Source organism: Eubalaena glacialis, chromosome 6 (genome assembly GCF_028564815.1).
Source record: "Eubalaena glacialis isolate mEubGla1 chromosome 6, mEubGla1.1.hap2.+ XY, whole genome shotgun sequence".
Taxonomy (NCBI): domain Eukaryota; kingdom Metazoa; phylum Chordata; class Mammalia; order Artiodactyla; family Balaenidae; genus Eubalaena; species Eubalaena glacialis.
In genome coordinates this window covers 49,416,598-49,430,895 of record NC_083721.1, presented here as the reverse complement: position 1 = coordinate 49,430,895, position 14,298 = coordinate 49,416,598, and the positions used below count along the sequence as shown (strand labels likewise).

Here is a 14,298-nt window from a genome sequence, read left to right as displayed (position 1 = left end):
ATACATAAGGCAATTGCTAACAGCCATAAAAGGGGAAACCGACAGTAACACAATCATAGTAGGGGACTTTAACACCCCACTTTCACCAATGGACAGATCATCCAAAAGGAAAATAAATAAGGAAACACAAGCTGTAAATGACACATTAAACAAGATGGACTTAATTGATATTTATAGGACATTCCATCCAAAAACCACAGAATACACTTTCTTCTCAAGTGCTCATGGAACCTTCTCCAGGATAGATCATATCTTGGGTCACAAGTCAAGCCTTGGTAAATATAAGAAAATTGAAATCGTATCAAGTATCTTTTCTGACCACAATGCTATGAGACTAAATATCAATTACAGGAAAAAATCTGTAAAAAAGTACAAATACATGGAGGCTAAACAATACACTATTAAATAACCAAGAGATCATTGAAGAAATCAAAGAGGAAAGCAAAAGATACCTAGAAACAAATGAGAATGAAAATACGGCGACCCAAAACCTATGGGATGCAGCAAAAGCAGTTCTAAGAGGGAAGTTTATAGCAATACAATCCTACCTCAAGAAACAAGAAACATCTCAAATAAACAACCTAACCTTACACCTAAAGCAATCAGAGAAAGAAGAAAAAAATAACCCCAAAGTTAGCAGAAGGAAAGAAATCATAAAGATCAGATCAGAAATAAATGACAAAGAAATGAAGGAAACAATAGCAAAGATCAATAAAACTAAAAGCTGGTTCTTTCAGAAGATAAAATTGATAAATCATGACTCATCAAGAAAAAAAGGGAGAAGACTCAAATCAACAGAATTAGAAATGAAAAAGGAGAAGTAACAAGTGACACTGCAGAAATACAAAGGATCATGAGAGATTACTACAAGCAACTCTATGCCAATAAAATGGACAACCTGGAAGAAATGGACAAATTCTTAAAAAAGCACACCCTTCCAAGACTGAACCAGGAAGAAATAGAAAATATAAACAGACCAATCACAAGCACTGAAATTAAAACTGTGATTTAAAATCTTCCAACAAACAAAAGCCCAGGACCAGATGGCTTCACAGGCGAATTCTATCAAACATTTAGAGAAGAGGTAAAACCTATCTTTCTCAAACTCTCCCAAAATACAGCAGAGGGAGGAATATGTCCAAACTCATTATACAAGACTACCATCAACCTGATACCAAAACCAGACGATGATGTCAGAAAGAAAGAAAACTACAGGCCAATATCACTGATGAACATAGATGCAGAAATCCTCAACAAAATACTAGCAAACAGAATCCAACAGCACATTAAAAGGATCATACACCGTGATCAAGTGGGGTTTATCCCAGGAATGCAAGGATTCTTTAATATACGCAAATCAATCAATGTGATAAACCATATTAACAAATTGAACAATGAAAACCATATGATCATCTCAATAGATGCAGAAAAAGCTTTCGACAAAATTCAACAGCCATTTATGATAAAAAAGCCCTCCAGAAAGTAGGCTTAGAGGGAACTCTCAACATAATAAAGGCCATATATGACAAACCCACAGCCAACATCGTTCTCAGTGGTGAAAATCTGAAACCATTTCCACTCAGAGCAGGAGCAAGACAAGGTTGCCTACTCTCACCACTATTATTCAACATAGTTTTGGAAGTTCTAGCCACAGCAATCAGAGAAGAAAAAGAAACAAAAGGAATCCAAATCAGAAAAGAAGAGGCAAAACTGTCACTGTTTGCAGATGACATGATACTATACATAGAGAGTCCTAAAGATGCTACCAGAAAACTACTAGAGCTAATAAATGAATTTGGTAGAGTAGCAGGATACAAAATTAATGCACAGAAATCTCTTGCATTCTTCTACACTAATGATGAAAAATCTGAAAGAGAAATTAAGGAAACACTCCCATTTACCATTGCAACGAAAAGAATAAAATACCTAGGAATAAGCCTACCTAAGGAGACAAAAGACCTGTATGCATGAAACTATAAGACACTGATGAAAGAAATTAAAGATGATACAAACAGATGGAGAGATATACCAGATTCTTGCATTGGAAGAATCAACATTGTGAAAATGACTGTACTACCCAAAGCAATCTACAGATTCAGTGCAATCCCTATCAGACTACCAATGGCATTTTTCACAGAACTAGAACAAAAAATTGCACAATTTATACGGAAACACAAAAGACCCCGAATAGCCAAAGCAATCTTTAGAAAGAAAAACGGAGCTGGAGGAATCAGGCTCCCAGACTTCAGACTATACTACAAAGCTACAGTAATCAAGACAGGATGGAACTAGCACAAAAACAGAAATATAGATCAATGGAACAGGATAGAAAGCACAGAGATAAACCCACACACATACAGTCACCTTATCTTTGATAAAGGAGGCAAGAATATACAATGGAGAAAAGACAGCCTCTTCAATAAGTGGTGCGGGAAAACTGGACAGCTACATGTAAAAGAATGAAATTAGAACACTCCCTAACACCATACACAAAAATAAACTCAAAATGGATTAAAGACCTAAATGGAAGGCCAGACACTATAAAACTCTTAGAGGAAAACATAGGCATAACACTCTATGACATAAATCACAGCAAGATCTTTTTTGACCCACCTCCTAGAGAAATGGAAATAAAAACAAAAATAAACAAATGGGACCTAATGAAACTTAAAAGCTTTTGCACAGCAAAAGAAACCATAAACGAGACGAAAAGACAACCCTCAGAATGGGAGAAAATATTTACAAATGAAACAACTGACAAGCGATTGATCTCCAAAATATACAAGCAGCTCATGCAGCTCAATATCAAAAAAACCCAATCCAAAAATGGACAGAAGACCTAAATAGACATTCCTCCAAAGAAGATATACAGATCACCAACAAACACATGAAAGGATGCTCAACGTCACTAGTCATTAGAGAAATGCAAATCAAAACTACAATGAGGTATCACCTCATAGCAGTCAGAATGGCCATCATCAAAAAGTCTACAAACAATAAATGCTGGAGAGGGTGTGGAGAAAAGGGAACCCTCTTGCACTGTTGGTGGGAATGTAAATTGATACAGCCACTATGGAGAACAGTATGGAGGTTCCTCAAAAGTCTAAAAATGGAACTACCATACGACCCAGCAGTCCCACTACTGGACACATACCCTGAGAAAACCGTAATTCAAAAAGAGTGATGTATACCCTGAGAAAACCATAATTCAAAATGAGACATGTACCACAATGTTCACTGCAGGTCTCTTTACAATAGCCAGGACATGGAAGCACCCTAAATGTCCATCAACAGATGAATGGATAAAGAAGATGTGGCACATATATACAATGGAATATTACTCAGCCATAAAAGGAAATGAAATTGAGTTATTTGTAGTGAGGTATATGGACCTAGAGACTGTCATACAGAGTGAAGTAAGTCAGAAAGAGAAAAACAAATACCATATCCTAAACCATACATATGGAATCTAAAAAAAAAAAAAAATGGTTCTGAAGAACCTAGGGGCAGGACAGGAATAAAGATGCAGATGTAGCGAATGGACTTGAGGACACGGGGAGGGGGAAGGGTAAGCTGGGATGAAGTGAGAGAGTGGCATGGAGATATATACACTACCAAATGTAAAATCGATAGCTAGTGGGAAGAAGCTGCATAGCACAGGGAGATCTGCTCGGTGCTTTGTGACCACCTAGAGGGGTGGGATTGGGAGGGTGCAAGGGAGATGCAAGAGGGAGGGGATATGGGGTATATGTATACGTATAGCTGATTTAATTTGTTATACAGCAGAAACTAATGTACCATTGTAAAGCAATTATACTCCCATAAAGATGTTTAAAAAAAAAAAAATGATACTGAGTTTGCTGCTAGTCTTCTTGTTATTTTTGATATTAGTTACCTTATATTGTGTGATAATTGCCACTTCAAGCAAGCTATTCCATTTTAGATAGCGCTAAAATCACTAGAAACTTCTTTCTCTTGTTGAGCTTAAACCAGCCAGCAGTGAGTGATAAAAAGATTTTGGAAATGGTTTACCAGTTTGAAAATTATTCTAAGAGTCCAGAGATAGTAAGGACCCAAACTGGTCCTTTAAGTGTTACTTAGTAGTAGAGGCAAGACAAGTGCAAGAGGTATCACTCAGGGAAACATAACTGGACTTGAAAACTGATTGAACACGGGGAGAAGGAATGTGAAGACAACAGGAATAGGAACAGATTTGGAAAAGATGAGTAGATTTTAAAGTAGTTATGAAGTTCACAGATGATTAAATCATTGGATTTGACCATGAGGTTTTACTGTACTAACAGGTCAGACACCAGACTGCAAAGAAATTTAGGCATTATGAGTGGTAAGAAAACAGAAGAAAGTAGATTAATTTTGAGAAATCTTGTATTAAAAGGTAATGGCAGGAATAAGAAGTGAGTATTAGTTTTAGTTTTGCTTTGATATAGTGGAAAATAGTTAAACAACTTTTTGACTCAGAGAAAGGTCCTTGAAGAATCAAGAGAAAGGATGCAGAGTAGGTGGAATAAGAAAATGGAATAAAATTACCAAGACACTTATTTTTCAGAAGAAGGGAGAACCCTGGAATCGGAGAGGGGCAAGGAGAGAGTGAAGGGGGAGAGAGAGACTTTGAGAGGAAGGGAGTGAGGGCAGATTTTATATCAGCAGTCACAGTCTCAGTAAGGCAAGAAGCAAGGATATTGACAATGGGGGGGGGGTGTCAGGAAGTGTCCTTTGATGTGAAGAGAGCAAAAAAAAAATGTGTGATGTGTGGAATAGATGTTCTAGGAAATATAGTAATTAATCACATAGAAATAAAAGAATTGCTGAAAAAAGTATAGAAAGTCCCAAAGATGGCCAACCATGTGCATCAATCCAGGCCAGTTTGTGAAGGGACTAAATTTATTGATACTATTCAATTTCTCCACTTGAGAGAATTGGCAGAATTCAATGCCAGTTACATCATAAATTTTATTTATGGGATTTCTGCCTCTGGAGTTTCTAGCCTGTGTTATGCCTCTGTATTTTATTAGAATAGAATGTCTAATTTGTAGCTAGAATAAGATTTTAGAAACAAAGGATTCAAAGATTGTCTAATCCAACCCCTCTTTTTCAAAGTAGAAAGTTGATGTATAAGTGGGCAAAGAGACTCTCCTGAGGGCATGCTACTAGTTTGCAGCTGGCAACTATCTGCCTTCTCCATTACATTTGGAGGAGCTATGGTATTTTTTAAGTTATAATAACGATTATTGTCAGTTTTGAGACTCCTGGGGAGACCCAAGCAGAGAATATCGCCAGTTGAACCAAACACTGCCCTCAACAGTTGCTTACCACTTAATTAGGATGTGAGATATCCTTGTTTCTAAAATCCAAATTGCTAGTCAGGCTTTGCAGAGGTCTGCTCTGATGACATTCACTGGCTGTTAGCTCTGTCTTTAATAGGCTTGTTGCCTCTCTATGCACTTGTGTCCAAATTTAATTAACCACAGAAAAAAAGTGCAATCAACATTTGATCCTGGATGTCCTCAGACAATATTGGGAAGTCTGTGATTATGTGAAAGCCTTAAGTAATGCTAAAAGAACTTCTGATTCCTTTTACTTCTCTTCCATTCTGGGTCATTTTACCTTGTTTTTGCATCTCCTTTTGCTGAGCCCTGCAGTAGATAGTCCAATGCAACACAGAAGGTATTAGCTTATGAGTCAGAAAACAGCCATTTGCCTGGCTCTGTCACTGATTCTCAGGCTTTAGACACTTCTTGGCCTCTTTCTTCTATAATAATTCTTGCTGTGCTCATTTCAGAATTTATTGTATGAATACATGGAAATAAATTTAAAAATCTTAAGCCCTCTGCAAATGTACCATGTAGACATTTATTGAACTTTCCTTCCATTTGCATTGATTCTATAAGAATGCTGAGGTTTGGTAAATGAACTCTTATGCAATGACATATTGCAAAATATAATTGTAGACCTAATGGCTTAAATCAGTATATTTTGGTGATTGAGTCATTGGCCATTTAGAGCAACTATAATTTTAGAATGACCCTATGAGCACCTAAGTTTCCATTCTATTTGTTCCACGACATATATGGAGTACCTACTCTGTGCTAGGTTGTACAGTATTATCATCATAAGGCCTATATTTTGCTTTACAATCAAGAAAATAGACTTCACCACTTTATAGCTAAGTAGCCTTGTTTACTATCTCTTTTAAAATTTAGAACTTGCCTATATTATACAAGTATCAATTAAGCCAATGTTGGTGAGGGTAACCTAACTGAAGCCTAGGAGAAGGCCTAGCTGCCTGTACTTTTATTTTTCCTGACCAAGTTGGTACAAGAGAGGTTAGTTAGAAAGCTTTGTGATCAAAATAGAAAAAAATTTACAGGCTAGGTTTTTTTTAACAAAGTCTTAGAACATGTCTGTCTCATTTTATTCCTAGGAAGAGGATATAAAATCAAACTTCCTGGGAATCCTGGAATCTGGCCTCTGGTAGTTCTGTTAGCCTTGCCCCACACCCCTACCAGATCATGCAAGCAGTTCAGGACTTCAGAAATGTATCCAAACTAGAGACGCGTAACTCTGGAGGCCCATCTGGTCTGATTTTAGTTTCTCTGCACTTCCCTGTAGTCCTGTAATAGCCAGGGCAGGGGAAAAACAACAGAAATTCTGTTCGACGTACTTGTCAACAAATGTGTTTCATAAACTACTGTTGATGGTTCAACTCACGGGACACAGAGCATTCGTATTCTATAACATTTGTTCTCAGTAGCAGTTAGTGTTCTGGCTGGAACAGCCTCCTTCACTCGTTCTGTTTTTCGTGACTTTGGAATGGGGTATGAAGCCCAGAGAGCTGCTTTTACGAGGAAGAAGCAAGCTAATGAATGATTTCGAGCATTTCAGTAGTTTGTGACTAGTAAGAAAGTAGGCTGAATGTACGAATACATCCCTTTTCTGTACTTAAGAAACTGTAACCCCCTTGCTGACTTCATGGGCATGCAACCAGTACAGTCACACAGGTTCCCCACTTAGCAGGGCCCATGCTTGGTTTAATGCTCTGTTGTCACCGTCTTAAAAGTCTTAATCATTTTTGAATAAGGGGCTCCATGTTTTATTTTGCTGTGAACTCCACAAATGATGTAGCCAGTCCTGGCCCTTGTTTCCAAAGATTCTGGGTGATTTTTTTTTTGTATCAAGAGCTTGTGCCTGGCACTTAGAGGGGACACAATAAACATTTTTAGCATGAGTAAATTAGGGATTTTAGGGCTTTAAATAAAAGCAATTGACCTGAATCTTAGGGTGAGGAGTTGGGGAGAGGTACTAAATTTTTTTTTTTTTAATTTATTAATTTATTTATTTATATTTTTGGCTGTGTTGGGTCTTCATTTCTGTGCGAGGGCTTTCTCTAGTTGCAGCAAACGGGGGCCACTCTTCATCGCGGTGCGCAGGCCTCTCACTATCGCGGCCTTTCGTTGCGGAGCACAGGCTCCAGACGTGCAGGTTCAGTAGTTGTGGCTCACGGGCCTAGTTGCTCCGCGGCATGTGGGATCTTCCCAGACCAGGGCTCGAACCCGTGTGCCCTGCATTGGCAGGCAGATTCTCAACCACTGCGCCACCAGGGAAGCCCGGTACTAAATTTTTGAGAGAAAATTTAGAATGTAAAAAAAGAGTCTAAAATAGTATAACAAGCATGTATGTTTCCATTGTTAATACATGACAATTATTATTTTATTCTATTTACTTAAAATGTTTATTTAAGAATAAAAAGCAAATGAAGTTTATTTGTTGGCCCCATCTGTAGTCTCATGTATTTCCCTACTTGCTCACTGGGAGCCAAAGCACTATCATAAATGTTGTATCCTTCCAGTATTTCTTGTCCCTTTACACTGCCAGGAATGATATATGGTAACATATTTTGTGTGAGTGTTTTAAGCTTTGTGCAAATGATGTGAAACTCCATGCGTCATTTTGCTATTTTCATTCAATATTTTGTTTGTAAAATTTAGCCATGTTGATACATGTAGCCCTAGTTCATTCATTCTCATTGCTGTATCCAGTAGCAATGCAATTTCCTTTCCTGACCTGCTTCCCCACTTCCTGAGACTGTTTAGAGCAGAGCCAGAGGAGTTTTTCCTGCTTTTCTGTTTCTGCCACTAGTAAAAGTCGCTAGCTGGATGACATTGGGCAAGTTAAGCAATCTTTCTGAAACATGGTTTTCACATTTGTAAAATAGGATTAATGATTTCTACCACTTAAGATGTTTTTGTGACAATTAAATGAGATAATATATATAAAACCTACCATGTGATAAAGGTGCAAAAAAAAAATAGTAGTGAGGATTATTAGTACCTTGTGATATATATGTCTGAATATTATGAAGCCCTAAGCAAATAGGTAACAGTGATCTTGAATTTGCATTGTTTGATTTTTCTCATTGTACTCCCAGCTTGACTATTGGTGTTGATCCTTTTTTTAATAGTAAGAAAATTTCACCCTTGAAATAAAGTCCTGGATGCATTAGAGTGCATCAGGTTCCTCTTTTACAAAATTGAACAGTATTACCTCTAATGTACCTTCCATGGTGTTAAATGATATTACCTCTAATGTACCTTCCATGGGCTTAAACCCATACAGTTATGAAACTATATTATTAAATATTTATAAAAATATGCCTATGTTCTTCTCTATGCATAATTAGAAAAAAATGAATGCCTAGTGTTTTCCAACTTTCATTTTGGAAAGTATCAAATAATAGAATTGAGAGATCTGGAATTCTGTTAGACCATGACTGTGCTGTTACCTAGTCCCCTAACTTGCAATTAGAAATTAAAAACTTAAGCACACACCGAGAAACTTTTTCATGTTCTCTGAAAATTAAAAAAAAATCTAAACAGAAGCCAATGTTAAATCTTGAGAGTAGGTGGGAGTCTATGATGTATTAAGAAACTTGAAGTACATTCTGAATCTCCCTGTGGTTTTACAGCATATTTTGGTTATTCAACAGATTTTATACAATTCGCTATAGAGAAAAGGATAAGGAAAAGAAATGGATTTTTCAACTCTGTCCGGCCACTGAAACAATTGTGGAAAATCTAAAGCCTGACACAGTTTATGAATTTGGAGTGAAAGACAATGTAGAAGGTGGAATTTGGAGTAAGATTTTTAATCACAAGACTATTGTTGGAAGTAAGTACCTAGAACTATTTTAGTGAGCTTTCTGTAATATTTTTTCCTAATTATCAAATTTTAAATTATTTTATTAGTTGCATAATAGGAAATGAGTTAATTCTCATTATCTGTATTTATGAAAATACAAAAGTAAACAGAATTTGAGCATTGATATTTCAGAATCTTTTTTATAATGAGTGTTTTTTTAAAAAAATGGTAAACTAATATTTGACAGTAGCAATCATTGATAACAATTTATTTGGCCATTGTCATATTTTAAATCAATCTCTGACCTATGAACACTAACTGAGCCAAAAATCAATAATGTGTACAAATGCTAAGTTAAAAAGCTGGGCCAGTGGAATTGAACGTGCAAAGACTTTGTGGGGCTGGGCTTGCTTCCTATCATCCCTTGTTTTGAACATCATTGGAATCAGTGTTTGAAATGAGAGCAAATAAAATAATATGCCCAAGTTAGAGCAGGAGTTGTAGTTGTCTTCATGATGACTAATAAGAATTGATTTAAGGAAAAGAAGAATGAAAAGAATGTCATTTTCCTCTTGTTTTTGTCAGGTAAAAACAAAGTAAATGGGAAAATCCAAAGTACCTATGACCAAGTCCACACAGTGGTATGTACCAGCTTATTTTCAAGAATGTTCTTTTAAAAATGTGTCTGCATTATACTCTCCTTTAAATAAGGAAGTAGTCCTATTATGAGATACTGAAACTGGATTAATTGCCTAGCTATAGGGTTTTGGGTCAAGTTTTGATCCATAATGTTTTAGGAATTAGTTTCTTTCTCAGAAAATGGAAGTGGAAGCATGAGACCAGATTATCTCTAATATGTTTAAAGCTCTAAAATTCTGATATTCTGTATAGTTATCTAGTATTTCAGTATTCCAGGTATTTTGAGATTATTCTTATTCTCTTCTGTCCTGTGGGTTGTTTTTTACTATAACATGTTTCAAGAGTGAATAAGTACATGCACTACTTAACCCTGCGATTGTTCAAATCTTTCCTCTATTTTCTATCATTTCCTACTTAAAAGAGCCAACCCTTTTCAAAATGATGAAGCAACTGGTTTGGTTTTGTAACATGCCCAACTTCTATTCAGTGCAGTGAATGTCTGTATATTTTATGTGCCCAGCATTTTCCCCATCTAGAACTCTTTTCTCTCTCACCTTAGGAGCTCAGTCCCTTGTTCTCCTCTTTCCCTCCACTTTTCAAAATCTGTTCTCAGGAAGCATTATATCAGTTCCATACTACCTGTTATAAATGTAAGCCATTGTTAGAACCATCACAGAGACATTTGCCATTGAAATCACATGCCTAATTATAAAGTAAAGAACATTACATCATAGAGCAGGTAGAGAAGGCACTTTGGTGAGAAGAGGGGAATTTAATGCTGGCTTTGGTCTCTATGTATTGGGAGTATCCAGCCAGGGAAATATTCTACAGTCAAGTGAACACGCAAAGACTCTATTCAGGGTTGCAAATTTGTTCTATTCAATGTGTGCATGATGTATGTGGATAGATGGTTTTTTATGTCTATTGAATAGTCCACAGAATAACCCACTGTTCATGTAGCCCAGTGGGGGAAAAAAGGTAGTACATACCTCAGTGAATAAAAATATGCAAGATTCTTTTCAGTGACAGAAAATGGGTTTGGATAAAATAGAACTGAGAATTACTGCTGATAAAGGAAATGTTTCTTTGGTTTGAACTGGCAGAAAAGTATGTATATTGGAAAATTATTGTCATGATTATTAAATTATTGTGACTGCCCAGGGCAGTATTTTGGTATATTTAAAGTCAAAATATAAGAAAGGAGATTGTAGGTAAATTCTGAGGCCTGGATTGATTGATTCATTTATTTTCTTTCTCTCTTGCCTCCATCTCTTCTCTCTCTCTCTCTTTCTCTGTTTGGTTTTGACTATTTTCCTAATTATCTGACATTTAAAGATTTATAATGTATAAAAATGAGAAAAGAAAAATTAACAAAATTACCTATAACACTGCCAAATAAAGACCAGTAGAAAACCATTTATGGTCTACTGTTAAAACTTTTAGAACATTGTATTTTTTTTCAAGCATGTTTTCATTATAAAATTAAAATCATGCTATATGTGCAATTTTATATCTCATTCTTTTCACTTAGCCAAAATATGGCCTAGCATATTTCATGTCATTAAGTACTTTTCATATACATAGTTTCAATTGCTGTGTATTACATAATCTAAGTACACTATCAGCTACTCAATCTGTTTCCAATTTGTAGGCATTTAAGTTATTTCTAATAGTTTAATTACGTCATATTATGGTGAACATTTATGATCATAAATCTTTGTTCCCATTTCTGATTGTTTCCTTAAAGTAAATACTTAGAAGAGGAATTACCAGTTTAGAGTTTTAACATTTTTTTAAACTTTCTAATATGTTTGGTCAACTTTCTTTCTAGAAAGGTTTTACCAATTTACAATCTTGCTGGCAATGGATCAGAGTTATCTTTCTGTAGTACCCTGATTTTCAACATTATGTATTTCCATCCCTAAAATTTTGGCTAGTATAATAGTATAAAATGGTTTTTAAATTTCTATTTCTGATTGCTGATAAAGCAGCACTTTCTTCACTTATTTATTAGCCATTTGTATTTTCCACTTAATGACCTTTAGTTTCAGTTCTTTGTCTATTGGGCATCTCATGGTTTTTTTTTATTGAATAGTTTAAAGACTTTAAAGAGCAAAGACTCTTTGTGATATCATCTAGAAACATTATTTGCACATTCGTTATCAATTTTGTTTATGGGAATTGTGAAATAGGCAAGTCTTAATTTGCTTTATCAAGGTATTTGTCTTTTCCATTGTCATACCTCCAATTGCCTTATATTTTAGAAAGCCCTTCCCTATCCAGAGATCAGATAAATATTTCTTTATTTTTTTTGTCTTATAAGTGGTTTGATTTTGTAGTAATTAAACTCTAACCTATGTGGATTTTATTTTGCTATATTATATGTAGTAAGGTCCTATATTGATGAGGTTATATACTTTTCCCAAATAATTAACCAATTGGCTTAGCACCAAGTATTGAATTCTGCCATTCCCTAAGGTCCCTTTGTCTTTGTCTCTCTTAAATCCAATCACAGGGAATAGAGTTGCTCTTCCATTCTCTTCTAGAACAGTCCTCACTGTTGTTGTGAGTGGTTTTCTAGGAAGCACATCTTATCTCCCATCCTCTTGGCTGTCCTGCTTTATCTTACATGTGACTCGATGTCGTTTCTTTCATTCCTTCTTCTCAGCAATCATATCTCAATAATTTGTATTTCTTTTGGCAGAATATTTCATTTAGGGTGAGTTACTCACCAAGATTGGGAAAGATGATTGACATTTTATTTCCAAGAAATTTAATTTATTTTCCACATCATAAATAGCCATGGCAAGAAGGTCCAGTTAGAAACTTCCTGCATCTATGACACAGAGCCAGATATTTTATCACTTCAAGCTGTGAGGCAGAGTACCCCAAACTGCAGCCAGCTCTAACGAGCAGTGCTCTGAAACTCTTGGGTATTTCCAAAGGAAAAGTTGAATTAACTGAAAAGATTTTTTAAGGCTTCTCTGTAAGCCTTTCTTCATTGTTACCTTCTAGATAGCAGAAAAAATGTTTCCCAAGCTGCCTTCTGTGCATTTGGGTAGCTCTGGAACATGGGAAAGTTGAAAAGGAACCAGCTGGGATAGCCTTTGACCATCTTATATGATCATTTAGAATTGATTCTGAAAGTTGATTTGATACTTTAGAGGTATATTTTAATATTTTAAGTCGATATCAATCCAATGTTTACCCATCTCTTCTCTGAGACTGATCTTAGAAGGCAGTATTTCAAGAGATATGAAATTAATTCCAGAGTTTTAAGTAAAAGATACATTGAAAAATGTTTTTATTCATATATGCATGCTTATACCTAAAACTTAAATGCAGCAGAAACTCCTTCACACCTTCTGAAAAGAGATTGGAAATGTGAAAAACAATTTGAACTTGAGGCGATCCATTTTTAACAGATAAATAATATTTAGATTAAAAATTTGAATGTTAAATACAGCCCCATCTTAAGCATCTTGTTACATTATATATTGTAATTCATGTATCTAAGCATGTGTTCTGCAGGCAAGTCCCAGTACACTTGTGCCAGAGGACACTTAGCAGGGGTCTCTTCTGATAGGTTAGTGCCTTCCTTCTACTGCTTGTTAAATACTTTCAATATCATCCCTGCCTACACCTCTAGAAAAATCAGAGAAAAGATGTACGCATAAACAATAACCCTGATTCTTCCCATATAAGTTGTATCACTTGAGATCCATGTAACTGCGGAAGAAAAAACAGGTGACAATTATGCTATTTTCTTCACATTGAGAAGCAAGAACACTCTTTTTATCAAGGTGAAACCTAGTGTTTACTATTAGGTTCTTTGAAAAAATTTTTATTGGATTATAGTTGATGTACAATGTTGTGTTAGTTTCAGGTGTACAGCAAAGTGATTCAGTTATACATATACATATATTCGTTCTTTTTCAGATTCTTTTCTCATGTAGGTTATCACAGAATATTGAGTAGAGTTCCTTGTGCTATACAGTAGGTCCTTGTTGGTTATCTGTCTTATATATAGTAGTGTGTGTATGTTCATCCCAAGCTCCTGATTCATTCCTCCCCATCACATTTCCCCTTTGGTAACCATAAGTTTGTTTTCAATATCTGTAAGTCTTTCTGTTTTGTAAATAAGTTCATTAGGTTTTATTATATAAAAAAATAAAGGAACGATGGCTAAAAGGACCTAACTTTAATACATTCTCTCTATATTTTAAAAAAACTTAGTTATCTAACTAGTTCACTAACCAAACAATAAATTTTTGAAGTATGTAGCATTTATTAACAGGTATTTTAAAATATAAGTTTAATTATTGAATTAATCCAAATCTCCTTAGAATAAGTGTTCCCCTAAAATATGACATCTATTTTCACCCTTCCATTTTTTTCCATCAGAGATCCACCTACCTTTTTAAAAAGCCATTTCAATCATTGGCAAAAAGAGAAGTGGTATCAATTTTTAAAGTGTAACAGTTAGCAGATGAGTGAATAGGG

The 14,298-nt window shown here is 35.4% G+C and overlaps 1 protein-coding gene across 38 annotated transcripts in view; it reads left to right on the top strand.

Moving 5' to 3' along the window:
- Positions 1-14,298, top strand: part of ABI3BP (ABI family member 3 binding protein) — a 264,662-nt gene that overhangs the window by 103,384 nt on the left and 146,980 nt on the right. For all 38 annotated transcript variants that reach the window (XM_061194088.1, XM_061194099.1, XM_061194116.1 and 35 more), the window contains 2 exons: positions 9,005-9,186; positions 9,742-9,797. In XM_061194088.1, coding sequence (XP_061050071.1) covers positions 9,005-9,186; positions 9,742-9,797 — 238 coding nt within the window. The remainder of the gene's footprint in view (positions 1-9,004; positions 9,187-9,741; positions 9,798-14,298) is intronic.